The following is a 26,550-nucleotide window of genomic DNA, read 5'->3' on the forward strand; positions in this document are numbered from 1 at the left end:
AGATGGGGAGAGGCAGAATGAAAAGATGGGAACACAGCGGATTCCAGGGCAACGAAGATACTGTCTGATACCACAATGATGGACACCTGCAATTACACATTTGCCCAAACCCTTAGGAAGTGCAACACTGAGAGTGAACCCTAAGGCAAAAGACAGTCTTTAAGTGATAACATGGTGTCACTGTAGGTCACCTACTGTGACAAATGTACCATTTTGGTGGGGGATGCAGGTAAAAAGGGAGACTATGCATGTGCTGGGGCAGGAAATACATGGGAAATCTCTGCACCTTTCTAAGTTTTTCGTGAACCTAAAAGTGATAAAACAAAACAAAACAAAACAAACACACACACACAACAAACCTCTTGGGTGCGGAAAGATTTTGTAAAAGTCAAATGCATCCATCTGATTTCTCTTCTGAAACTGCTCTCCCCAAAATACCTTGAAATACCTCAAACCCCTCACTGTTCTTCCTCAGTCATCTTCCCAGACGCCTCTGAGCATCCGAAAGGGCTACAACACTCTTAAAACTGTTCTCCTCCTTTGCACCCCACCCATCCTTAGCTACCCCTTATGACCGTTAGATTTCAACCACCCTTGTCCCCACTGTCTTGCTTCTAGTACTTTGACCAAACATCTGCACCAGATTATTCAATCCAAAACTGAGATTTCCGTAGTGTTTAGGAAAACCATACTAACTAGTAAGAACTTAAAATAGCACGTTAGGGTAAAGTACTATGTATGTATACATGTCTCCTGACAAGACAAAAATCAATCCATGTAGCATCTATAAAGGCCTTTTGCCAAAAATATGGAACAAGCTTCTAGATTTAACTTTGATGTAACAGAAAATTCCAGGGCTACAGCTGCTCTGTCCAATGTGACTGCCTCTAGCCACATGTAACTGTACGTTTGCTTGTTTTGTCTTTTTAGGCCACACCTGCCATGCATGGAAGTTCCCAGGCTAGGGGTCGAATTGGTCTTGCAGTTGCACAGCCACAGCAGTGCCAGGTCTGAGCCACGTGTGAGACCTACACCACAGCTCATGGCAACGCCAGATTCTAATCCACAGAGCAAGGCCAGGGATCGAACCTACGTCCTCATGGATGCTAGTCAGATTCGTTTCCGTGGAGTCATCCTCCTAGCCACATTTAAATTTAACCGTAATTACCAAAATTAAAAACCGGGCTGCACTGTAAGTGCTTCATCTTGCCACACGCCTCGTGCGTGCTGCATGGGACAGTGCGGCTACAGAACACTGCCATTGCTGCAGAAAAGTGTTGTGATGGTGCTAGAAAAAAATGAAACAAAAACCCTAAGGAAAGAGACAAATGTAGAATACGGAATATTCCGTAAGACGAATGGCCCACCTTTGCAAGAAGTCAAGATTGCTAAAGAAAATGAGGATCTGCCCGCTCTGAGTTAAGACATAATAACCAAACGCCATTTGCCATCCTATATCAACTCTTGGTTTGAGATCAGCTATTAAAGGCATTTTGGGGGACAACTTGGGAAATTGAGAGATTGTTCGTTTGACAGGTGTGAGAAGAGGAGGGCAGTTGTGTAGGGAAAAAAGTTTATTTAAATATATGCTCAGAAAACTTGGTGTGAATAGCCACATCTGTGAAATATGTTTAAATGGTTTTGGGGGAAAATGTACATTGACAAACATGGCAAAATGTTGACGACTGTTGGTAGTTTGTACAATTGTTGGTAGTGTGGCAACAGAGGACTGGGAATTTTTGCTTTTATAAAATATTCTTTGAAATTATCCAAGTCTTACTGTTCAAAGTATTTTAATCTGTTTCTTATTTACAATTTTTTAAAAAAGGAGCTTATGTGGCTTTAAAAGATACTTGGCAAATTTGTTAGCTGCCAATTTCACTATTTTATTTACATTCTCTACAGACTTTATTTTTAATTTTAGCTTTTACTCTTAATAGGAAACTGAAAATGCCAGCATAATGGTCCAGCAACATACCCTCTCAAAGATTTACCCTAACTTGACATAATGGTAGGTCACAATTAGTAAGCTGTCAGAGAAGTAAGCTGTCCTGCAAAAAGAGTGCTTACTTCAAGGTTGTCACTAAAATCATTGACTTACACTTCAGCAGGACGAACTGGAGTTCAAGTATATCACCAACGAGGCATAACTCAGTCTATACTGCCTATGTGAAAATCCTTTCTGTTTTTCTCTTTTTGTGCCCATGCTGTGGCACATGAAGTTCCCAGGCTAGGCGTGGAATCAGAGCTGCAGCTACTGGCCTATACCACAGCTCACAGCAATGCCTCATCCTAACCCACTGAACTTGAGGCCAAGAGAGGCCAGAGATCAATACCCTCTCCTCACAGAGACAATGTCAGGTTCTTAACCCTGCTGAGCCACAGTGGGAACTCCCATAAATCCAACTGTACCTAATGTTTATGATGAGTTGTCATTCTATTGTTATTTCTGCTTTCAAAACGTTGATTTTACCAGTGGATATATTTCTAAGAAGAAAGAGAGCATGGAGGGATGAAAGAGAACTGAATGTTATTTAACAACCACCAGTCACAATTGCTCAAAGACAATGTATCCTAAATGATTATGAAAAGTTCTGGTTTACTTTGATAATCACATCATAATGTAGCAGCACCTTGTCTATCACTCTATGGTTCCACGAGTTAGTTGCCTGAAAACTAGATTCCTTTTGTCCTTATTATAAAATAATCTTGGGGATTCTGAAGAAATTCTTAAATACATCATTTATGGAGTTCATAAAAATGAACAAGTTTATTTGCATTTTAACATCCACATGGTTTGAATGGTATACAACAAAGTCTCCTTTCTCACGCCTGTCCCCCAGTCAGCCAGATCCCCTCCTTTCTCTTAGCCATTTCTTGTGTATCCTTTCAGAACAGGATCTTGTATATTCTTACTTAATTCATCTTAGAAAATGTCTGTGTAGCATGCAGTCTTGAGGATGTGGCCATATGGTTATTGTATACAATGTTGCAACGAACATCCTCATTCATAAGTAAACATATCATTGCACACATACACCCAAACCTACTGAATGTATTTCCTTTTCTCTTTTTCTTGGCCTGGCCCACTGAATTTATTTCTATTGACCATTTCTGGGCCAATGCTTTAAAATTTTGTTAGATGTTTAATTATTCCCCATAGGTTACTCCAGCTTATATTTCTAATATCAATGTACAAAAATTAAATTTTAAACTTCTAAGAGAGCCTTTGAGGTGGTTGCGAATACTTCAGTCATTCTGACAAACACATACAGACCAAAGATTTCCTTTTGAAAGGCATACAAAAGCTAAAAAACTGTTACCCAAATCTTATAAGAAACACAAGTTCACCACTAATACAATAGATGCCCTGGTAGATCAGGAAGAGTCTGATCTCTTTGACAAAGGTTTCTTTCAAAAAGATCAAGACTCATCAATTTTGGGCATTTGCTAAGAAAAAAAAGTTTAATTCTTCAAATATTACTACCTCAGTGGTTCCAGTACTAAACTATATTGCCCTGTATTTAAATCTCAAGGAATTGAGCTGATTAAAAAACAACAATAATCAAAGTTATCATCTCTTTAGCCTAGAAGGCTCAATTTTATTTATTTTACTTTTAGGTTTTAGGGCCGCACCCTTGGCATATGGAAGGTCCCAGGCTAGGAGTCAAATTGGAGCTGCAGCTGCCAGCCACCACAATCCAAACCACCTCTCCACTGCATCTGCAACCTACACCACAGCTTTAGCTGGATCCTCAACCCACTGTAAGGCCAGGGATTGAACCTGCATCCTCACAGATACCAATCAGATTTTTCTGCTGCGACATGCCAACACCAGGAATTCCCAGAAGATTCAATTTTAGAGTTCAGTTTTTTTGAGGTATTGAATTTTGAGACAGCTTTGGAAATATTTTCCATCCATTTTGATAAATGTCAGGGAATAAGTTAGTCTGCTGTGTCGTGGCACTTCTGGTTGCTTTCACTGTCTATCTTACACATGCAGGGAAGCAGTATAGCATAAATTAAGGAGCGTGAGTTCTTTAAGTGTTCTCATCACAAGGAAAAAAAATTTGTTTCTATTGCTTTAATTCTGTACTTACATGAGGTGATGGATGTTGACTAAATATATTTTGATAATCACTTCCTGATGCATGTAATCAAATCATACCTACACCGTGCTATATGTCATTATTATCTCAAAAACACTGGAAGAAAAAAACAATAAAAAAAACCTACTGTCTAAGAATCTATTGATCTTGTCTGATTTTCTAATTTCAGTTTGGTTCCATATAATTAACAGTACCTGAAAACAACCTTTGCATACATATTTTAAATAATTTTTGCTTATGGTGTTACATCCCTCAAAGCATTCTAGTTTTTTTTGTATTTGTGCTTTATGTCTTTTTTTTTTTTTTTTTTTTTTTGGCTTTTTGCCTTTTCTAGGGCCGCTCCTGCAGCATATGGAGGTTCCCAGGCTAGGGGTCTCATCAGAGCTATAGCTGCTGGCCTACACCACAGCCACAGCAACTCGGGGATCCGAGCCTCGTCTGCAATCTACACCACAGCTCACGGCAACGGGGGATCCCTAATCCACAACCCACCGAGCAAGGGCAGGGATCGAACCCACAACCTCATGGCTCCTTGTTGGATTCATTAACCACTACACCACGACAGAAACTCCAATGTGCTTTATGTCTTTATTATGTTTGTGAAAGACTGCTTAATTCTCAATTTGTCAACGACTCTTATCTCCTATATATCGAATAAAAGTGGTGATAGAGGTGGGGGAGGGAGGTTTGGATTTTGAATATCAGATGCCTCTAAGGGCTCTTCTGAGTAAAGTAATTTGCCCTGTGATGAGCTCTATAAATAGACCCCAAACCCTCAGATGAGTCATCTCCAGTTCAAGGGAGAAATATAATCAGGCTTCATACAAGGTCAAACAGGTACTTGGAGAAAATGTATATATTCCTGACAATGATTCAATCTTCTCTCATCTGCTCCTCCCTCAGAAACTCTAGATAATACTCTTTGCTCTTGTGCCTGTATCTTCAAATATTTCTACACTAGCTTACCCTCAACTTTCGAGTCTTCTTAAAAATTCATCTCTCGCTCCTTTTGTCTCCTTGTAGCCTCGATTTTTCTCTTCTGTACCTCACACCAGAGCATCCTAAAAAATGACAGTGTCTTTGGTCTTCCCTCACACATGACTTTTTCCTGCCTTTCCTCTGGAACCCCCCTTACACTAGGGTAAGTGCTTACCATACTTAGTGGTTAAATCCAATGTATTTATTTATTTATTTATTTATTTTGGATCTTATGCCCTACTTGACCAACCCTCAGCTATATCTGTCGCTAGGCTATTGCGACTCTCTTGAAACTCTTTTCTGGTTTCCAGGATACCATTCCCCCCCATCACCAGATTCTGTTTGTTCACTTATTAAATATTTGCAAAGCTCCTACAATGGTGGAAAGCTAGGAATTGGGGATGCAATTATCTCTTTACAGAGACTTATAAATAGACAATCACAAAGGATACCTATAATTACTGCTGTCACAAGGTAAGAACAAGGTGCTAAGGAAACAAAGAGGTGGGTCAGATTAGAATTCTAGAAGAGTCCATAATCTCATCTTCTGCTAACCCATTAATATCCCCCAGGGTTCTCAATTGTCCTCCTTTTACTACTCCCTTTTTGCAAGATCTCAGCCACTCCACTCAAATACCTCTACACAATTGACTTCTGAATATAAACTTACATATTCTGAATATTTATGGTGTTCCTAATCTCGGGGACCACTCCTCTGGTTCAGTCACTTGCCACTTCCCGTCCGAATTCATGCAGTGGGGGATGGAGCTGCACCTCCCCAAGTGCTGATGTTTGTTGGGCAACTTAAAATCATACCCTTCAGCTATGCCCTTCATGATATACAAATAAACAAACCCTTTCTGGCCCCTTTGCCTATCTCACTAGACTTATCTCTTGCTACTCCCCCAATCTGGGGCCAGCCACATTCAAAAATCTGCCTTTCTCCACTGTCCCACCCTACAGGGCTCACACAAGTCCAGGCCTTCGGAAAATTTACATATTCTTTGGGAAATTTACAAGTAGTCCTCAACAGAACTCCCCTCACTCTTTCCACCAACTTGAACTGCCTCTAGACCCAGCTCCGTTATCACCCACCCAGAAGCCTCCTTTGCTCCCTTCCAACCGCCCAGGCCCTCCAGAGGTCCCAAAGCACCCTGGACACACCCCATCTTAATTCTTAACACAGGCAGCGCCTTGCGGCTAGGCCCACCTCCAGATTCTGCAACACCCAATGGAGGGTTTAGTGTGTTCCAAGGGCTTAATAACGTTAGATGACCGGAAATTTCCTGTCCCAAACGATGATGCCCAGAATACACACAATCAAAATGCCAGCTACAGCTAACGCTCCGTGCTGTCTCCTGCATTCACAAAACTACAGTACAAGCAGCGATGCACCAACCCAAGACCCCAGAGAACCACAAAGACCAATGAGTGTTTTTCGAAACGGGAGGCAGTTGCACAACTGGACCCCCCCACCCAACTTCCCTCTTCCCACCCTTCCTTTGAGAAAAAAAGAAGAGAAAAAAGAACCATCAAGTGGTTAAGAGCAAAGCCAAAATAAAACTTCAGACGGTCCACCGTGACAACAAGCGTGCATCTGGTAAGGCCGAAGGAAAGCCCCTGGCAGCTCACCTGGGCTGCAGGGCGCACGGCCGGGTGGCCTCTAACCGCCTTTGCTGTCGCACAGTGTGGAGGGGGAGGGGGAGGGGCAGGGGAGGGGAAAGCGGTTCTTCCCCACCCAGGGGACAGCGAGGGCCCGGATCCCAGGGTGGTCCTCCCGCAGGGACACCCTTACCCCGTGTCGAAAGGGCCTCCTCGGATCGCCCTCGGCGGCGGCGTGCACAGACGAAGCGGGCCGGCGGCAGCTCCCGGGCCGTCGCCGCCGGCTCTCACCCCAATGGCGGCGCTAGCGGGCAGCGGCAGGCGCCTTTATAGGAGCCCCGCCGCGGGCCGCCCGCCCATTGGCCGCGGCGCGTCACGTGGCCCGGCCGCAGTCCCAGCGCAGGAACCGCGCGAGGCCCCGGCTCCGCGGCCCCGGCCTGGAGCGAAGGTGGGCGGCCGTTGACTCCCTCCCCCGGTGCAGGGCGGCTGAGCGCTTCTGCGGGCCAGGCCCGCCCGGAGCCGAGGATTAAAGGTAGGAGCCCCGCCCCGCGGGCGTTGACCCTCGAAATAACCCGATCAGTTGGTCTCGTGTGGTTCTCCGGGTTCTCGAGTTGGGGCCTGCGCTGTTCTCGCTGTTCTCGAGTTTTCTTGGCTTTCATCCTTTCTCCCGCCCGCCCCAAAGCTCCATCTCTCCAACGCCGGAGTGCTTTACGTTAGGTAGCGGCTGCGCTTGGGGCCGACCTGAACGCACTGGGTTTAAAATGGCACTTAATTTGGACCTCATCAAACTGACAAACTTTTGCACAGCGAAGGAACCCAAAAAGAAACCAAAAAGACAACTTACAGAATGGGAGGAAATAGTTTCAAACGATGCAACGGACAAGGGCTTACTCTCTAAACTATACTAGCAACTTATACAGCTCAACAGCAAAAAAGCCAACCACCCAATGGAAAAATGGGCAAAAGACCTGAATAGACATTTCTCCAAGGAAGATATACAGATGGCCAACAAGCACATGAAAAAATGCTCAACATCCCTGATTATTAGAGAAATGCAAATCAAAACTACCACGAGATACCACCTCACACCAGTCAGAATGGCCATCATTAATAAGTCCACAAATAACAAGTGCTGGAGGGGCTGTGGAGAAAAGGGAACCCTCCTGCACGGTTGGTGGGAATGGAAGCTGGTACAGCCACTATGGAGAACAGTTTGGAGATACCTTAGAAATCTATACATAGAACTTCCATATGACCCTGCAGTCCCACTCTTGGGCATATATCCAGACAAAACTTTCCTTAAAAAAGATGCATGCACTTGCATGTTCATTGCACCTCTATTCACAATAGCCAAGACATGGAAACAACTCAAATGTCCATCAACAGATGATTGGATTCGGAAGAAGTGGTATATATACACAATGGAATACTACTCAGCCATAAAAAAGGACAAAATTATGCCATTTGCAGCAACATGGATGGAACTAGAGACTCTCATACTGAGTGAAGTAAGTCAGAAAGACAAATACCATATGATATCACTTATAACTGGAATCTAATATACAGCACAAATGAACGTTTCCACAGAAAAGAAAATCATAGACTTGGAGAATAGACTTGTGGCTGCCCCCCCCCGGGGGGGGGAGTGGGAGGGATGGGGAGATTGGAGTTAATGGATGCAAACTATTGCTCTTGGGATGGATTTATAATGAGATCCTGCTGCGTAGCACTGAGAACTATGTCTAAATAGTTACATCGCAGCATAACAATGGGAGGAAAAAGAATGTATACCTGTATGTGTAACTTGGTCCCCATGCTATACAGTGGAAAAAATAAAATAAATAAAATAAAATGGCACTTAAGGTCTGTTTCACCACCCATGTGGAAGGAGAACGAGTTTGGATTTTGAACATCTTGGCCACCCCTTCCTCGTTATTTATGGACGTGAATTACTCAGCACAGTGGTTGTCTTTTGGATCCAACGGCAGTGTTTCTAGATGGCAGGATGGATGAGGGAGGAGAGAATGAAAACCGCCCGTGAACGGCTTCATAAACCCCTCGAAAACCAATCAACTTCCAGTTTCCTGAAGCGCAGATCTGAGGGTCCTCAACCTGCTTGGGTGGCTTGATTCCATCGCTTTTATGTGAGAGTGAAGGTCCTCAGGACCAAGGGTTTATAAGAAAGCCAGGCACAAAAAAAGAAAAAGGAAAAGAAAGCCAGGCACTACTAGAGGTCAACATAAATAACAGCTACAGGCATTTTTACATTAGAAAGGCTCTTACTTTGCTTTAGTCAAAGAAAGAACTAAAGGCCTTTATTTCCGAGTAACCCAATAACCAAGGAAGGAGCTCCCGCTGTGGCACGCAACGGGATGCAGGTGGGGGCCTCTTGGGAGCGCTGGGACGCAGTTTCTGGCATAGTGGGTTAAGGATACAGCTCGGATCTGATCTCTGGCAGGGGAACCCTGTATGCCGTGGGGCAGCCAAAAATAGGGGGAAAAAAAGAATTGTATGGAAGTCATACCATAGCATTGCTATTTGTGTTCTTGTTTTTGTTGTATAAAATCTCCTTATGGGAGTTCCTGTCGTGGAGCAGTGGTTAACGAATCTGACTAGGAACCATGAGGTTGCGGGTTCGATCCCTGCCCTTGCTTAGTGGATTAAGGATCTGGCGTTGCCATGAACTGTGGTGTAGGCTGCAGATGAGGCTCCGATCTGTCGTTACTGTGGCTGTGTTGTAGGCTGGTGGCTACAGCTCCAATTCGACCCCTAGCCTGGGAACCTCCATGTGCCACGGGAGCGGCCCAAGAAATGGCAAAAAGACCAAAAAAATAAAAATAAATAAATAAATAATAAAAATAAAATATCCTTATACAGGAATCCGGTGGGGCTTAAGGTGTGACCTAGGTACAGACCTCTCTCTGGAGTGACCATGGCATCCTGAAAAATCTCAAGGAAATAAAAGCTCAGTTCAGGTCTTGCTCACTGGCACTTAGTTGGCTCTCTCTCTCCTGAGAGCACTTGGAAGTGGTAAGAACGGAGGCCACAGAGAAGGAAGCCCCAGTAATCTTTATTTAAAAAGCTAAATCTTGGAGTTCTCTGATGGCCTAGTGGGTTAAGGCTCCTGCATCCTCGTGGCTGTGGCTCTGGTCACTGCTCTGTGGCGCAGGTTTGATCCCTGGCCCAGGAACTTCCACATGCTGCCTGTGTGGCAAAACAATCAAAAAAAACACAGAACATTGTAAATCAACTATAATAAAAAAATTTTTTAAAAAAACCCTTTCATTAAAAAGAAAGAAAAAAGAACACGAGAAAAGAATAATGTATTTTTAAAAAGCTAAATCTCATCAGGTTAACACCTTTAAAACTATTTCTTTCTTTATTTTTTTGGCTTTGCCCTTGGCTTTCAGAAGTTCCCAGGCCAGAGATCAAACCTCTGGGCCACAGCAGTGACCCAAGCCACAGCTGTGATAATACCAGAACCTCAACCCACAAAGGCACCTGGTAACTCTTCCATTATGTGTTTAACTTACAGTTGATTTACAGCGTTGTGCTAGTTTCTGCTGTGCAACAGTGATTTAATTATAGAGATATACATGCCTTCTTTTAAAAAAATATGGTTTGTCCCAGGAGATTGGATATGGTTTCCTGTGTTATGTGGTAGGATCACGTGGTCTATCCTTATTTTCCAGCATTTTAAAGATGGAGGAATTGACTAGTGTCGAAACCTGTTGAGGATCTGGTTAAGGATCCCCTGGGTTGTCACTGCAGCAGCTTGGGTAGCTGCTGTGGTGTGGCTTCCATCCCTGGCCTGGTGCTGCAGGCGTGGCCCAAGAAAATAAATAAAAAGATACAGATGGAAACCCTTGGAGTTCCCTTGTGGCTCAGTGGTTAACGAACCTGACGAGCATGCATGAGGATGCGGTTCCATCCCTGGCCTCTCACAGTGGATTAAGGATCCAGCTTGGATCCCACGTTGTTGTTGTTGTGGCTGTGGTGTAGGTCTAGGTCGCACACACGCGGCTTGGATCCCGAGTTGCTGTGGCATGGGGCGTAGGCCAGCGGCCGTGGTTCCAGTTGGACCCCTAGCCTGGGAGTCTCTATATGCCGCAAGGACAGAATCCTTGAGGATGAGCTACAGGGTGGGACATGATTTATCTACAGCTCCAGCCACCCACCCACAGAGCTCCCACTCACCTTGGGCTGTCCCAGTGCCTGTCCCCTCTCTCTCTGCCTCCATGTCGATGTCGGGAATCTCCTCTTTCTTTTCCTTCCATCCCACACTCAGTTATAACCCAAAGTCACTTCCTCAAGGAGGATCTCACTAGATTAGATCTTCCTATTAGGCACTCTCATTGCAGCCTAATTACATAGGCTTATTATTGCGATTGTGCTTATATAGCCAGGGCTGTATTTATGTCTGTTTCCGCCACTTGACAGTAAGCACCGTGAGTGCAAAGTATCAAAAACCTCCAAAGTGTATTATCACTTAGTACATTATCTTCTGATCCTCCTGAGTTATAAGGACGATGATAAATCAGATTTGAATTAAGGGTGTGGATGGGTGGGGGAAGCACGAGTGATAAAACCAGATGTGAGTTTGCTTTTTTTTTTAAGTTGCAAAATAAATATGGAGAATGGATTTATTTGGGAGCAGACTCACCAGGATTTGGCATTAAATTGGATGTAAAGATGCCGAATTTGGGCATAAGTCTCAACTGTGGATGTGGCTTGGATCTGATCCCTGGCCCGGGAACTCCATATGCCCCAGGGCAACCAAAAAAGAAAAAAAAAGATGTGGGGGGAGTTCCCATTGTGACTCAGTGGGTTAAGAATCTGACTAGTATCCAAGAGGATTCGGGTTCAATCCCTGGCTTTGCTCAGTGGCTTAAAGGATCGGGCACTGCCACAGGCTGTGATGTAGGTCACAGACTCAGCCTGGATTTGGCAGTTGCTGTGGCTGTGGTGTAGGCCGGCAGCTGCAGCTCCGATTCCACCCCTAGCCTGGGAACTTCCATGTGCCACAGGTGCGGCCCTAAAAAGAAGAAAAAAAAAAAGATGTCTAGATAGAGATTTTGAATAGGGAGCTTATTATACAGTTCAAAATACAATCTAGGCTGAAGATGGGGGAGAAGGGCCAGAAGGAAGTCAGGAGAGTGAAAAAGTTTTAAAATAATGATGGAGAACAGGAGAAAATGCTGACCGAGGCAAGGTGTTGGTACTACACCTTTGAGACTGTTGAGACCCAGAAATTGGAAGTAAGATAGCTGCTTTTATCCAATATTCAGATTTGCCAGGGCTGCGCGGCAGAAAGACAATATAAAGCAGCTTCTAAAACATTGACAAGAAAGTGGCCGAAGACCAGTGTGGTAACACGAGGATATCACAGGACTCTTCTATGAAATATGGAAATAGTTCTAATTACATTTTTGAAGAAGAGATCATAGGTCCATGAAATACACGTTTTAGTTCAAATCAAGATATCACAAGAACAGGAGTTCCCGTCGTGGCGCAGTGGTTAACAAATCTGACTAGGAACCATGAGGTTGCGGGGTTCGGTCCCTGCCCTTGCTCAGTGGGTTAAGGATCCGGCGTTGCCGTGAGCTGTGGTGTAGGTCGCAGACGCGGCTCGGATCCTGCGTTGCTGTGGCTCTGGCGTAGGCCGGTGGCTACAGCTCTGATTCGACCCCTAGCCTGGGAACCTCCATATGCCGTGGGAGTGGCTCAAGAAATAGCAAAAAGACAAAAAAAAAAAAAAAAAAAAAAAAAAAAAAAAAAAGATATCACAAGAACATAGCTCAAAGAACATTTTAAAATTTCCATCCTTCATTCCAGCATCAGATTCGACAAGATTACAATAAAGATCACAAAATAGGAGTTCCCATTGTGGCCCAGCAGACGTGAACCCGACTAGAATCCTGGGCTCACTCAGTGGGTCGGGGATCTGCTGTTGCCTTGAGCTAGGGTGTCGGTCGCAGACGAGGCTTGGATCTGGATCCCGTGTTGCGGTGGCTGTGGCCTGCAGCTGCAGCTCCGATTTGATCAACCCCTAGCCCAACCCCTAGCCTGAGAACTTCCATATGCCAGGGGTGCAGCCCTAAAAAAGTAAAAATAAATAAATAAATAATAAAATAAAAATTTACAAATAAATAATTTTGGGAGAATGGGCAGTAAACAGGGGCTCCATCTGTGAAGAAAAAAGCCGTAAATTTTGTGTAGTACTGCCACAAAGCTTGAGAATTTAATCAGCTTAAGAAAATGTGTTGGTAAAATCCTGCCCCATTGATCCTGCATAGCAAGCTTATGTAAAATGGCAAAATAACGCTGGAAAAACACTAAACGTTAATCTTGCATCTAGAATGGTGAAACTATAGGACACATCGGGTTCCGTAGGTAGGACTGTCTCTGTGAAGGTGCTGTACCCTAAGCTGGAGGTCTCAGAAATTCCTGCCCCGGTTGAATCAGCTGGGTAATGACCGGTGGTCATTTAGCCTTGAGTGCATTTTCAGGCACCTCCTGAGAAAAGGAACCGTTTCGGAGGCGTGTCTCTTCGCCCAAGTCTGGGTTCCTCCCGGGCTGTGGTGAGCCCCACCCTTTAAGAATGGACAGTCCGACTCCAGTGGACTCCGATTTCCATCCTAGAAGAGAATCAGGAACTCAGAGACTCCGGCAGTCCTGCGCCTCCCCTGGAATCAGTGGATCATCAACCTTTCCCCTCTCCCTCACCTGCTGCTGGGCTTCCCTTACTTTCCAGCTTGAACGCTGTGGTCAGTCTTGATCTTCCACCTGCCAAAGTAAAAAGTGGGTGCCTGTGCCGGTCCCTGGGCCTGGGAAGAGGCCCCAGGGTCCCTGACAGGGCTCTGTATTGACTGCAGAAGAGATGACCTCGTTGTGAGGAGGGGTTCGGGAGCGCCTAGATACTTTCTGGGGTTGCCCAGCAATTTCAACGGGAACCAGCTTGCAGATATCGTTGAAAATTTTAAAGCTCTATGTAGCTACGCTTCTATCATTTGGCTGGAAATGGGCAAATATATTCTCTACTGTGTTGAAAAAGCAAACAAACCGAAGGAAAAATTTACACGTGGAGCAATGACTTCATCTTCTGATTGCCTTTGACAATCATGATCCATGTCAGCGAACTGAGGAAGATTCTTTCAGTGGTGCAGTGAGTCTTTCTCATGTCCGAATTCTTTGATCAGAACCCAAATAAGTGGTTCATAAAAGGGAAAAATCCCCTCTGACCAAATCAGAGAAAGAGCCAAGATAGCAAAGTTAGTTACAATGTTTAAAACTAAATTAAAGGAAAGCAAACCAATTTGTCAAAATAAAATTCTTTTATTGCTTATTCATTTGTTGTTAATTTTGGTTAATTCTGACCCCCTTGTCCAGACCTAATGAATAATAAGGTTGCATTTCTATCAGAGAAGTACACATTTTAAAAAATGCAAATTTTAAAATATGAAAAAAAAAACTGCACATTTTAACTTGGCTATTTCTTTTTCCTTCCTTCCTTCCTTTCTTTTGCTATACCCAAAGTATGTGGAAATTCCCAGGCCAGGGATCAAACCCACACCACAGCAGCAACCTAGGCCTCAGCGGTGGCAGTGCCGGATCCTGAACCTGCTGAGCCACCCGGGAACTCCTTGGCTGTCTCTTTAATTGCTGTTGACAAAAATTACAATGTACGTCAACTCTCCTAAGAAACAAGTAATAGAAGAATTTTATTTTGACAAGCTAGAGCACAGATCAAGAAAGAGGAAGGAATTCTTATTCATTTTGTTTTGTTTTCCTTTGAATTTGCTTTGCTGTACTTATGAGGGATAATTAACACATAGATAAGTTTAAGAAGTTAACTTCTTTATCCATTCATTTGTTGATGGATGTTTAGGTTGTTTCCCTGTCTTGGCTGTTGTAAATAGTGCGGCTATGAACATGGGGGCGCGTGCGTCTTTTCAAATTGTAATTTTTTCTTTGGATATATGCCCAGGAATGGGTTTGCAGGATTATATGATAATTATATTTTTAGTTTTCTTTTTCTTTTTACCGCCTTGCTTGTGGTATATGGAAGTTCCTGGACTAGGGGTCCAATCAGAGCTGCAGGTGCTGGCCTGTTCCACAGCCATGGCAACACCAAACCTGAGCTGCCTCTGCCACCTACACCACAGCTTATAGTAACGCCAAATCCTTAACCCACTGAGCAAGGCCGGTAATTGAACCCACATCCTCATGGACACTATGTTGGGTTTGTAACTCACTGAGTCACAACAGCAACTCCTATTTTTAGTTTTCTAAGGAACCGCCATGCTGTTCTCCAGAGTAACTACACCAATTTACATTCCCACCAATAGCACAGGTGGGTTCCCTTTTCTCCACATCCTCTCTAATATTTTTTATTGTGGACCTTTTTTTTTCAGTCTGTGTTCACAACATGCCAAAGTTCCTGGGCCAAGGATTGAACCCATGCCACAGCAGTGACAATGCTAGATCCTTAACCTGCCGAGCTGCCAGGGAACTCCATTTGTGGAGTTTTTGATGCCGGCCATTCTGGCCGGCATAGGTGGACCCAGAGATTATCATACTAAGTGAAGTAAGCCAGACAGGAAAAGACAAATATCTTATGATATAACTTATATGTGAAGTAAAAAAAAAAAAAAAAAAGATACAAATGAACTTACAAAACAGAAATAGACCCACAGACATAGAAAACAAACTTGTGGTTACCAAAGGGGAAGGGGGTGAGGGATAAATTACGAGTTTGGAATTAACATGTACACACTGCTTATTAAAGTAGATAACCACGGACATTCCCACGTGGTGCAGTGGGCTAAGGGTCCGGTGTTATTGCAGCTGTCTGCAACGTGGGTTTGATCTCTGGCCCAGGAATTTCCATGGGCTACGGGTGTGGTAAAAAAAAAAAAAAAAAAAAAAAAACAGAAAAAAAGTGCAGGCAACTGTACTCAATATTTTGTAATAACCTATAAGGGAAAAGCTGAAAAAGAAAAGTTTTTTATATATGTGTGTATAAATGAATCACTTTGCTGTACACCTGGAAGTAACATGACATTGTAAATCAACTATACTTCAGTATTAATTAATTTATTTATTAATTTATTCCTGTGGCATATGGAAGCAAGTTCCCAGGCTCGGGGTCGAATTGGAGCTGCAGCTGCCGGCCTACACCACAGCCACAGTAGGGCAGGATCTGAGCCACATCTGCCACATGCACTATAGCTCATGGCAACACTGGATCCTTAAGCCCAGGAGGACCACTGAGCAAGACCAGGAATCAAACCTGCAGCCTCATGGATACTAGTCAGGTTCATAAGCTGCTGAGCCATGATGGGAACTCCCAGTTTTAAAAAATGTTTAGTGTTTAAAAAAAAAAAAAAAGGTGTTCCCATCGTGGCTCAGTGGTAACGAATCCGACTAGGAACCATGAGGTTGCTGGTTCGATCCCTGGCATTGGCCAGTGGGTTAAGGATCCGGCGTTGGCTGTGAGCTGTGATGTAGGTTGCAGACAAGGTTCGGGTCCTGCGTTGCTGTGGCTCTGGCCCGTGGCTACAGCTCCAATTAGACCCCTAGCCTGGGAACCTCCATATGCCACGGGAGCGGCCCAAGAAATGGCAAAAAGACAAAAAAAAAAAAATTTTTTTTGACTGTATTAAATATGGTAAAATTACTTGATTGAAAAATTTTTGTAGGAATTCCCTTTGCAGCTCAGCGGTTAGATATCTATTGTGGTGCAGGTTCGATTCCTGACCTGGGAATTTCTACATGCCGCGCATGGGAACAAAAAAATTTCAAAAACTTCAAAAAAATCTTAGAATTCCAGATGGGAGGTTTAGCTTTGAGGGCTTTGGCTCATGTCCCTGGGCTGTGCCCATGCCAGCACGTGTGTCCTGGGAACACTGGAGACCTCTAACCAGACCCTGCAGGGGGCTGAGCACAGAGTAATGAGGTCACTGAGGTCGCTAGCATGAAGGACGCTGGGCTCTGAAGCAGCTGGAACAGAGTTCTCGCACCTTTCCCGGTATTCGATCCCTTCCAGGCCAAGAGCAGGGAACAGGGAACGGGAAATGAGGCTGTGCCCCTGGGAGGATGGAGGAGAAGGGCCGGGGCCGGAATGATGGGCAGGGGGAGCAGTGCAGTGAGCTCGAGGGTGCAGGGAAAGGCCCTCGGAGGTTCTGGGGGCCATGCAGTTCTAAGTGAGGACAGGGCCACGTGGAACAGAAACGCCCCCCCTGCCCCCCCACCTCTTGTTTGTAGAAAAGTTGTGTCTCCTAGGCCTTCCCTGATTTTTAAAGAACAGCTTTAATCAGAGAAATGAGAAAATAGAGAAACCAAGGAGAATAGCCAAGCAAGGCAAAATAATAGTTTAGCCATTTAAAAAAGTCAAGGGGAGTTCCCTTGTGGCTCAGTGGGTTAAGGACTAGCATTGTCACTGCTGTGGCTCAGGTGGCTGCTGTGACATGGGTTCAATCCCTGGTCCAGGAACTTCCACATGCCGTGGTCACGGCCAAAAAGAGTCAAGGACCCTTAGTTCTTGAACTCTTGGGCTATAGATAACATCCAAGGCCATATCCTTGAGTAGTTTTGCCGTCACTAAATCCCCCACCAGGTGGAAGAATTTAACTGCATGTTGACCACCAGCACTTAGACCCCCAAACAGCTGGAAGCAGAAAGCTGATGACAGATTCCTGAAACATCACCCTGTAACCTCGCCATCAGCCAGAGAATTGTGTGCAAGCTGATCACCTACCCTGTGACCCTGTCCCTTGATCTGTCTTGAAAACCCCTCCCCTGGAGCTCCTGAGTCACTCAGTGGGTTAAGGACCCAGCATTGTCTCTGTGAGGATGCAAGTTTGGTCCCTGGCCTTGCTCAGTGTGTTAAAGATCCAGTGTTGCTGCAAGCTGTGGTGTAGGTTGCAGATGCAGCTCGGATCCAAGTGGCTGTGGCTGTGGCTGTGGCCATGGCCGGCAGCTGCAGCTCCTATTTTGACCCCTAGCCCAGGAACTTCCACAAGCCTTGGGTGTGGCTGTAAAAAGGAAAACAAACAAATAGACCCTTCCCTGAGGCCATTGGCCAGTTCGGGCCTTTTGAACCCTAGCTGCTCCTTCCAGGCTGGCTCACACGCAGCACCTCAAAGTCCTCACTATGCTTGGTTTGGCCGCAGCCCAGCATCCATAGATTGGCTTTGCTGTGTATCACTGTGTATCAGGCAAGTGGACTCAGATTCGGTTTGGCAACACCGGGTGGACAAAAAGCCGTGGGAATAAAAGTCTCTTTTTAGGAGATTCAGAAACTGGGAGGTGAGAGTGTCCTGTGGCAGGGCCATCCCTGCTGTTCTCCGGGGTCATTCATCTCCCTCCACCCACGGCTTCTCTGTCTCTACTCTCTCCCACTTGTCTACTTCCTTCACGAAGGAGACGAAACCCCTAAAAAATTAGCGGGTAGTTACGTCCAGGTTTTCACTAATGCAGGTTTTATTTCATTTTTGTCCTTGCCCATGGCATGCAGAAGTTCCTGGGCCAGGGATAGAACCCATGCCACAGCAGGTCCTTAACAGCTGGGCCACCAGGAAACTCCTACTAATTCTGATCTTAACTTAACATGAAATCTACGTTGAAAGCCTGCAAAGTAATGGAGTCAATTATGGAAGCATTCCCCCAGTGACCTGAAGTACTTCACAAACAGCATTAAATAACAGGAATCTCATGGTCTTAAAATTATTTTATCTTGATTCTCTTTCAGTCCCTCTGTCTATACCCAGGAGAATATCGCTCCTTGGGGCTGTTTGTCTTAAACATGAGGTTCCGGCAACAGCGTTTAAGGAAGATCCCCGGGGATTGTGATGCAGAGGGCTATGGATGGCCCTGGAAACCCCCGGCTTACACAAATCCAAAATGTTTTTTCTTTATACCCCATGGGTAAAAATAAGTTTAGCAAAGTACACCCACAATATGTAATGTACTGGGTGATATAGTGAAGGCAGGGCAGCATTTACATGTATTTTCCTTCTTTCTTTTTTTTTTTCATTTTTGGCTGCCCCTTGGCATAGGGAATTCCCAGACCAGGGACCACATCTGAGCCACTGTTGTCACCTAAGCCACAGCTGTGGCAACTCTGGATCCTTAACCCACTGTGCCAGGCCAGGGATCGACCCTGCGTCTCTGTGCTCCCAAGATGCTGCCAATCCTGTTACCCCATAATGGGAGCTCCTACACATATTTTCTATTTTAAAAGAATGTCTTGGTCTGGTATCCATGAGGATGCAGGTTCAATCCTTGGCCTCGCTCAGTGGGATAAGGATCCAGCAATGCTGTGAGCTGTGGTGTAGGTCACAGACGTGGCTTGGATCTGGTGTTGCTGTGGTTGTGGTGCAGGCCGGCAGCTGTAGCTCCAATTGGACCCCCAGTCTGGGATCCTCCATATGCCCGGGGTGCAGTCCTAAAAAAAAAAAAAAAAAAAAAAAAAAAAGTCTTGGTTAACTCTTTCTGATGAAGATCTAGTTCAGTCTGCTTTGGTATTTAGCTTTAAGGACCGCCCTAGCTGATAAAGATATCTCATCAAGATAGGAAAAATACAGGTATTGGAGTTCCCGTCGTGGCGCAGTGGTTAACGAATCTGACTAGAAACCATGAGGTTGCGGGTTCGGTCCCTGGCCTTGCTCAGTGGGTTAAGGATCCGGCGTTGCTGTGAGCTGTGGTGTAGGTCCCAGACGCGGCTCGGATCCAGAGTTGGGGTGGCTCTGGCGTAAGCTGGCGGCTACAACTCCGATTCGACCCCTAGCCTGGGAACCTCCATATGCCATGGGAGCAGCCCTAGAAAAGGCCAAAAGACAAAAAAAACCAAAAAAACAAAAAAACAGGTATCCATATTTACTGAGTCTTTTTTAAAAAAGTAATTAATTTTTTGGCTGCACCACAGCATGTGGAAATTCCTGGGCCAGGGATCGAACCCGAGCACAGCCGTGACCCACGCCGCTCCACGGACAGCACTGGATCCTTCACCCACTGAGCCCTGAGCGAACTCTTGTACTTACCGAGTGGCGATACTCTTTCTTTAATTAAGTCCACTAATTTTGCAGTTTTTATTAAAAACTGCCCAGTAAATTTCTTTTTTATTGTCAATCAGTGTTTTTGTGAACCAGGAGATTTTGCATTTTTAATATTTTAAACAAATAGGTTCAGAACACACCGAAGTTTCCAGGCCAATGATTGAATTACGCCTCAAAGGTGAGACTCTAGACAGTTACTTTGTTTGGAGGAACGAAATTACCAAACAATGGAAGTCATTTCCCATGCGTTTTCAAAATGTTCTTTCAGTAGCGTGAGTTTCTTTTACAAAGCTGATATCTTCTTCTTCATTGGATGACTGTAATATCTAATTAGATTGTCACAACTTGCCTGGTGATGGAGAGCTTATAATATGTCAGTTTTGTCATATTCTTACTCTCTTTGTGTTATTTTCAATATGTCTTTAAATTAAACCAGTTAACATGCTGTGTGGGTTTTTTGACATTAAAAAAAACAATTATCTAACTTTCCAAAACTAACCGGGTTTCCAGTAATTGAATCCAATTCTGACATTAAACTGCCCAGCGTTAGCACGGAACTCACAGGTGAAAGGTTCTGGCCCATTGGATTGGCCCTACATCAGATGCCATCCGTGGGTAGGTTACTGGGGCTACCCCACTTCTGCCCAGGCTGCTACAAATCTGGGGGCTCCCGTGACCCCTGCCTGAGATTTGCAGTTCACCAGAACAACTCACAGAACTCAGAAAAATGCTCTACTTACGTTTAAAGCTTTATTAGAGGCGACAGCTCAGGGACCGTCAGAAGAGATGCCTATGGCGAGAGACAGGGAGCAGTGGCACTCGTGGCACAGCCTCATGCCCCCTCCTGGCCGCCGTCTCCCCGGCTCCTAGACTGTGGACCAGCGGGGAAGCACTCCGCGTCTCCCGGTTTAAGTCTCCAGGGAATTCCATCCTAGGCCCTCCTCCCCTCCCCGGAGGGCAGGGTGGGGGGAAAGTTCCAGCCCCACTCGTCAAGGGTTTGGTCTCTCCGGGAAGCAGCTCTTATCTACCTAAGGGGCCCTACCCTGAGCCACCTCATTAGCATAAACTCAGGTGTGGTCCCGGGGCCTCTAGTGAAGAAAGTTCAGGGGTCAACCTCAGGAGCTCTTGCGAGCTGTGTGCCCCGCAGGATACTGTCTCTGCAGCCACGTGGGCTCCGAACCAGCCCGTGCATGATGTGCCTAAATGGATGAGGAGCCGGGTCTTGAGCCGCTCGCTGTTAGCTCCCACGTAAACCCAGGATGTCCCACGGCATCAGTTAGGGTTTCTTTCCTTTGAGGGCCCCACCCAAGGCTTATGGAAGCTCCCGGGCTAGGGGTCGAATCAGCGCTGTAGCCGCCGGCCTACACCGCAGCCACAGCAACTCAGAATCTGAGCCACATCTTCGACCTACACCACAGCTCACGGCAACGCCAGATCCTTAACCCACTGAGCGAGGCCAGGGATCAAACCCCAGTCCTCATGGATACTAGCTGGGTTCATTATCTCTGAGCCATAATGGGAACTCCCTGAACACAAGACTTTTTAAAAAAAATTCTCATTTTTAAAAGTTCTATCGAAGTATAGTTGATTTACAAACTTGTGCCAATTTCTGCTGTACAGCAAAGTGTCCAGGAATGTGTGTGTGTATTTCTTTTTTTTTTTTTTTTTTTTTATTATTTTCCCACTGTACAGCAAGGGGGTCAGGTCATCCTTAGATGTATACATTGCAGTTACAGTTTTTCCCCCCACCCTTTCTTCTGTTGCGACATGAGTATCTAGACATAGTTCTCAATGCTATTCAGCAGGATCTCCTTATAAATCTATTCTAGGTTGTGTCTGATAAGCCCAAGCTCCCGATCCCTCCCACTCCCTCCCCCTCCCATCAGGCAACCACAAGTCTCTTCTCCAAGTCCATGATTTTCTTTTCTGAGGAGATGTTCATTTGTGCTGGATATTAGATTCCAGTTATAAGGGATATCATATGGTATTTGTCTTTGTCTTTCTGGCTCATTTCACTCAGTATGAGATTCTCTAGTTCCATCCATGTTGCTGCAAATGGCATGATGTCATTCTTTTTTATGACTGAGTAGTATTCCATTGTGTATATATACCACATCTTCCGAATCCAATCATCTGTCGATGGACATTTGGGTTGTTTCCATGTCCTGGCTATTGTGAATAGGGCTGCAATGAACATGCGGGTGCATGTGTCTCTTTTAAGTAGAGCTTTGTCCGGATAGATGCCCAAGAGTGGGATTGCAGGGTCATATGGAAGTTCTATGTATAGATTTCTAAGGTATCTCCAAACTGTTCTCCATAGTGGCTGTACCAGTTTACATTCCCACCAGCAGTGCAGGAGGGTTCCCTTTTCTCCACAGCCCCTCCAGCACTTGTTATTTGTGGATTTATTAATGATGGCCATTCTGACTGGTGTGAGGTGGTATCTCATGGTAGTTTTGATTTGCATTTCTCTTATAATCAGCGATGTTGAGCATTTTTTCATGTGTTTGTTGGCCATCTGTATATCTTCCTTGGAGAAATGTCTGTTCAGGTCTTTTGCCCATTTTTCCATTGATTGATTGGCTTTTTTGCTGTTGAGTTGTATAAGTTGCTTGTATATTCTAGAGATTAAGCCCTTGTCAGTTGCATCATTTGAAACTATTTTCTCCCATTCTGTAAGTTGTCTTTTTGTTTTCTTTTTGGTTTCCTTTGCTGTGCAAAAGCTTTTCAGTTTGATGAGGTCCCATGGGTTTATTTTTGCTCTAATTTCTATTGCTTTGGGAGACTGACCTGAGAAAATATTCATGATGTTGATGTCAGAGAGTGTTTTGCCTATGTTTTCTTCTAGGAGTTTGATGGTGTCCTGTCGTATATTAAAGTCTTTCAGCCATTTGGAGTTTATTTTTGTGCATGGTGTGAGGGTGTGTTCTAGTTTCATTGCTTTGCATGCAGCTGTCCAGGTTTCCCAGCAATGCTTGCTGAATAGACTTTCCTTTTCCCATTTGATGTTCCTGCCTCCCTTGTCAAAGATTAATTGACCATAGGTGTCAGGGTTTATTTCCGGATTCTCTATTCTGTTCCATTGGTCTGTCTGTCTGTTTTGATACCAGTACCACACTGTTTTGATGACTGTGGCTTTGTAGTATTTCTTGAAGTCTGGGAGAGTGATGCCTCCTGCTTGGTTTTTGTTTCTCAGGATTGCTTTGGAGATTCTGGGTCTTTTGTGGTTCCATATAAATGTTTGGATTGTTTGTTCTAGTTCTGTGAACAATGTCATGGGTAATTTGATAGGGATTGCATTGAATCTGTAGATTGCTTTGGGTAGGATGGCCATTTTCACAATATTGATTTTTCCAATCCAGGAACATGGAATATCTTTCCATTTCTTTACATCTTCTTTGATTTCTTTGATTAAAGTTTTATAGTTCTCGGCATATAGGTCCTTTACCTCTTTGGTCAGGTGTATTCCGAGGTATTTGATTTTGTGAGGTACAATTTTAAAAGGTATCATTTTTTTGTATTCCTTTTCTAATGTTTCATTGCTGGTATACAGAAATGCAACTGACTTCTGAATGTTAATCTTATATCCTGCCACTTTGCTGAATTTATTAATCAGTTCAAGGAGTTTTGGGGTTGAGTCCTTAGGGTTTTCTAGGTATAGTATCATATCATCTGCATACAGTGACAGTTTGATCTCTTCGTATATGGATGCCTTTTATTTCTTTTGTTTGTCTAATTGCTGTGGCTAAGACTATTTCTTTATTTTATTTTATTTACGTCTTTTTAGGGCCACATTCGTGGCGTATGGAGGTTCCCAGACTAGGGATCGAATCAGAGCTACAGCTGCCAGCCTACACCACAGCCACAGCAACGCAGGATCCGAGCTGTGTCTGCGACCCACACCACAGCTCATGGCAACGCCAGACCCTTAACCCACTGAGCGAGGCCAGGAATCGAACCCGCGTCCTCACGCGTACTGGTTATTTGCCAGCACTCTCCACGGAGGAATTGTAGCGGGGGCGGGGTGGGGGGGCAAGTGAATCTGTGTGTACCCCCCCTTCCGCCCGCCCCCTCCCCTGTGACCTGGCCCAGAACGTCTCTTGCTGAGCTCTTCCGCCTCCTGGGTGAGCCTGAACAGGGTCAGGGCTGCAACGCGTAGCGTCGATGCCTCAAACTGCTGCTCGGCTGCTCCCCGGAGGCCGGGTGAAGGGCTCCGGTGCCCAGGCCCCCCTCCCCTCCCCGGGGGCGGGTGGGGGCAGGGCTTCGTTGGGCAGTTGTGACACCATCTACCTGGAAGCAGCGTCGCCTCCGCGGTGAGCGCTCGGTCCTCCGACGCCCCCTCCCTCCACCCTTGACCTCGGAAGCCAGTCGCGAGCCCAGGTTGTCACCTGTACCTCTGACGGACTAACTGTTAATCTGAGGTTCCCACCATCCCCTGCTTGGGTTCGATGGATTTGCTGCAGTGACTCGCAGAACCCCAGGAACCCGTTTACCTGGTTGTAATAAAGGCGTTAGGATAAAGGCAGCAGACGACCACCCTGATGGACGAGATGCCCAAGGTGTGTAGGAAGGGGCTTCTGTGCCCTCCCCAGGGGCCCCGCTCTGCCAGCCCCTCCTCTTCGCCAACCCAGAAGCTCCCTGAACCTACACTTTGGGGATTTCTTACGAAGGCTTCATCACACGGGTGTGACTGATCATTAACTTCGCTTTCAGCCCTTTTCTCTTCTCCAGAGAATAGTGGGTGGGCCTGAAAATTCCAAGCTTCTAACCACGGCCGCTTCGATCTGGGGACCTGCCCAGGAGGCTGTCCGGGAGCCCACTCAGAGCTGCCACATGCCTCAGGAAATTGTAAGGGTGTCAAGATTCGGGGTCAAATATCAGAACAAAAGATGCTCCTAGGGCTCTTGGAGTTCCCGTCACGGCGCAGCAGAAACAAATCTGACTAGTATCCATGAGGATGCGGGTTCCATCGCTGGGCTCCCTCTGTGGGTGAAGGATCTGGCATCGCTGTGAGCCGTGGTGTGGGTCGCAGACGCAGCTTGGATCCAGCGTTGCTGTGGCTGTGATGGAGGCCAGCAGCTGCAGCTGCACCCTGGCCTGGGAACTTCGTTGTCGTCGTCTTTTTTTTTTTTTTTTGCTTGTTAGGGCCGCACCTGCGACGTATGGAGGTTCCAACGTGTATTTTCCATTATCTCACATCTAGTTTCTCCCTTCCACGTTGCTGACCCCCCAGCCCCAGGCCTGCATCTTTCCAACCACTGCAATGGCCATGTTCCCCTGGTCCCAGGAGATGCCAGTCCAGCTTGGTTAGTAATCCGGGGAATCCCATAGGCTCACTGTCATTTTCCTGAGGGTGATGTGTCAAGAAGCAATCAACAGTTGCCTCTGTTTTAGGTCCAGCTCTGTCACAAACCAGTGGGATCTTATTTTTTTACTTTGTCCACCCTGGGGCATATGGAGTTCCCAGGGCAGGGATCAGATCCAAGCCCCAGTTGCAACCTACGCCGCAGCTGTGCAATGCCAGATCCTTAACCCACTGTGCCCGGCTGGGGATCGAACCTGGGTCCCCATATTCCCAAGACACTGCCCATCCTGCTGCACCACAGAAGTGACTCCTTTGTTTTTTTAAAATAAAATTTAAAAAAACCTTTGTTTTTTTTTTTTTTTTGGCTGTTCCTGCACATGTGGAAGTTCCCAGTGACCCGAGCTGCTGCACTGACAATACCAGACCCTTAACCCACTGTGCCCCAAGGGCATTCCAGCGGGATCTTAATTAATCTGACTTTCCTCTCTTGTAAAACAGGAGCACCAAATTCAGTCATCTCTGATTTTCCTTACAGTTCTTTTTTTTCTTAGAAAAAAAAAATGATGTATAATTGGCATGTGACATTATTTCAGTTTCAGGTGTAAAACACGATTCAATATTTGTATGTATTGCAAAAGGATCACACCCCAATCCATCACTGTACATAGTTACAAAATTTTTTTTTCCTATGATGAGTTCCTTTCAGACCTAAAATTGAGTCAGTAATCCCAGGCCTAGCCTCTTGCCTTTCTGGGCCATTGTCCTAGAGCCAGGTCACCTCCCCTGTCCCTGCCCCTGTCCTGTTTTCCTGCCTCAGTTACTGCTGAGGATGCAGGTTCGATCCCTGGCCTTGCTCAGTGGGTTAAGGATCCAGTGTTGCTGTGAGCTGTGTCATATGTAGGTTGCAGATGCGGCTCAGATTTGACCCCTAGCCTGGGACCTTCTATATGTGTGTCCCTCTCAGGGTCATACGTGAGTTCAGCCTCTTCTTCCCAGTGCTGTGGCCTTGGCCCCAGCTCTCATGCATTTACACAATGCCTTGTGCTCTCTTTTTTACGTGCATGCATTTTATCTCCTAAGGTGTACCTTAGATGTTTTTAAGGATAGAGCTTCAGAGTTCCTGCTGCGGCACAATGGGGACTCCGTGCATCTCTGCAGCGCCAGGTCGCACGTTCGATCCCCAGCCCGGTACCGTGAGTTCAGCATTGGACTGCAGCGAGGGTGGAGGTTACAGCTATAGCTCGGATCTGATCGCTGGCCTGGGAACTCCGTATGCCACAGGGTGGCCAAAAGGCAAAAGCAAGCAAGCAAACAAAAAGCCAGAATTAGAGCCTCAATTTATAATCCAAACCGACCTTTCCATGTCACCTGCCTATAGCGGACATTCAGTAAATATTTATTTCTTCATTGAAGGGTGTCTTGAGAACTTTTATATGCCATTGTTACGAAACGTTTTTTTAAGACAGTCTTGAGTAAAAATAGCGTAGCTTTGGTTTGC

General features: G+C 45.5%; 2 protein-coding genes across 4 annotated transcripts in view; one reads left to right on the forward strand and one right to left on the reverse strand.

The window, feature by feature from the left end:
• The window catches only part of BRDT (bromodomain testis associated), a 57,608-nt gene extending 50,451 nt beyond the window's left edge, over window positions 1-7,157 (reverse strand). The window contains exons 1-2 of one of the 3 annotated variants that reach the window (XM_085024005.1): window positions 6,883-7,047; window positions 5,076-5,170 (exon numbers count right to left, since the gene is read on the reverse strand). The gene's annotated coding sequence lies outside the window, so the exon portion shown is untranslated. Of the gene's footprint in view, window positions 1-5,075; window positions 5,171-6,882 lie in introns of all 3 variants that reach the window. The other 2 variants (XM_021090248.2, XM_021090249.2) reach the window with 2 other exon arrangements.
• Window positions 224-26,459, forward strand: LOC146404268 (uncharacterized). Its single transcript, XM_085024280.1, has 3 exons — window positions 224-229; window positions 6,775-7,221; window positions 26,133-26,459. Exons 1-2 carry the CDS (start codon window positions 224-226, stop codon window positions 7,150-7,152), a joined length of 384 nt encoding a protein of 127 aa, XP_084880406.1. The 3' UTR covers window positions 7,153-7,221; window positions 26,133-26,459.
• Window positions 26,460-26,550: the final 91 nt, after the last annotated feature.

The sequence above is a fragment of the Sus scrofa genome, chromosome 4, assembly GCF_054392235.1.
Source record: "Sus scrofa isolate SSC_HxYL_T2T_F1_AM1 chromosome 4, Sscrofa_HxYL_maternal_Yorkshire_Landrace_v2.0, whole genome shotgun sequence".
Taxonomy (NCBI): Eukaryota; Metazoa; Chordata; class Mammalia; order Artiodactyla; family Suidae; genus Sus; species Sus scrofa.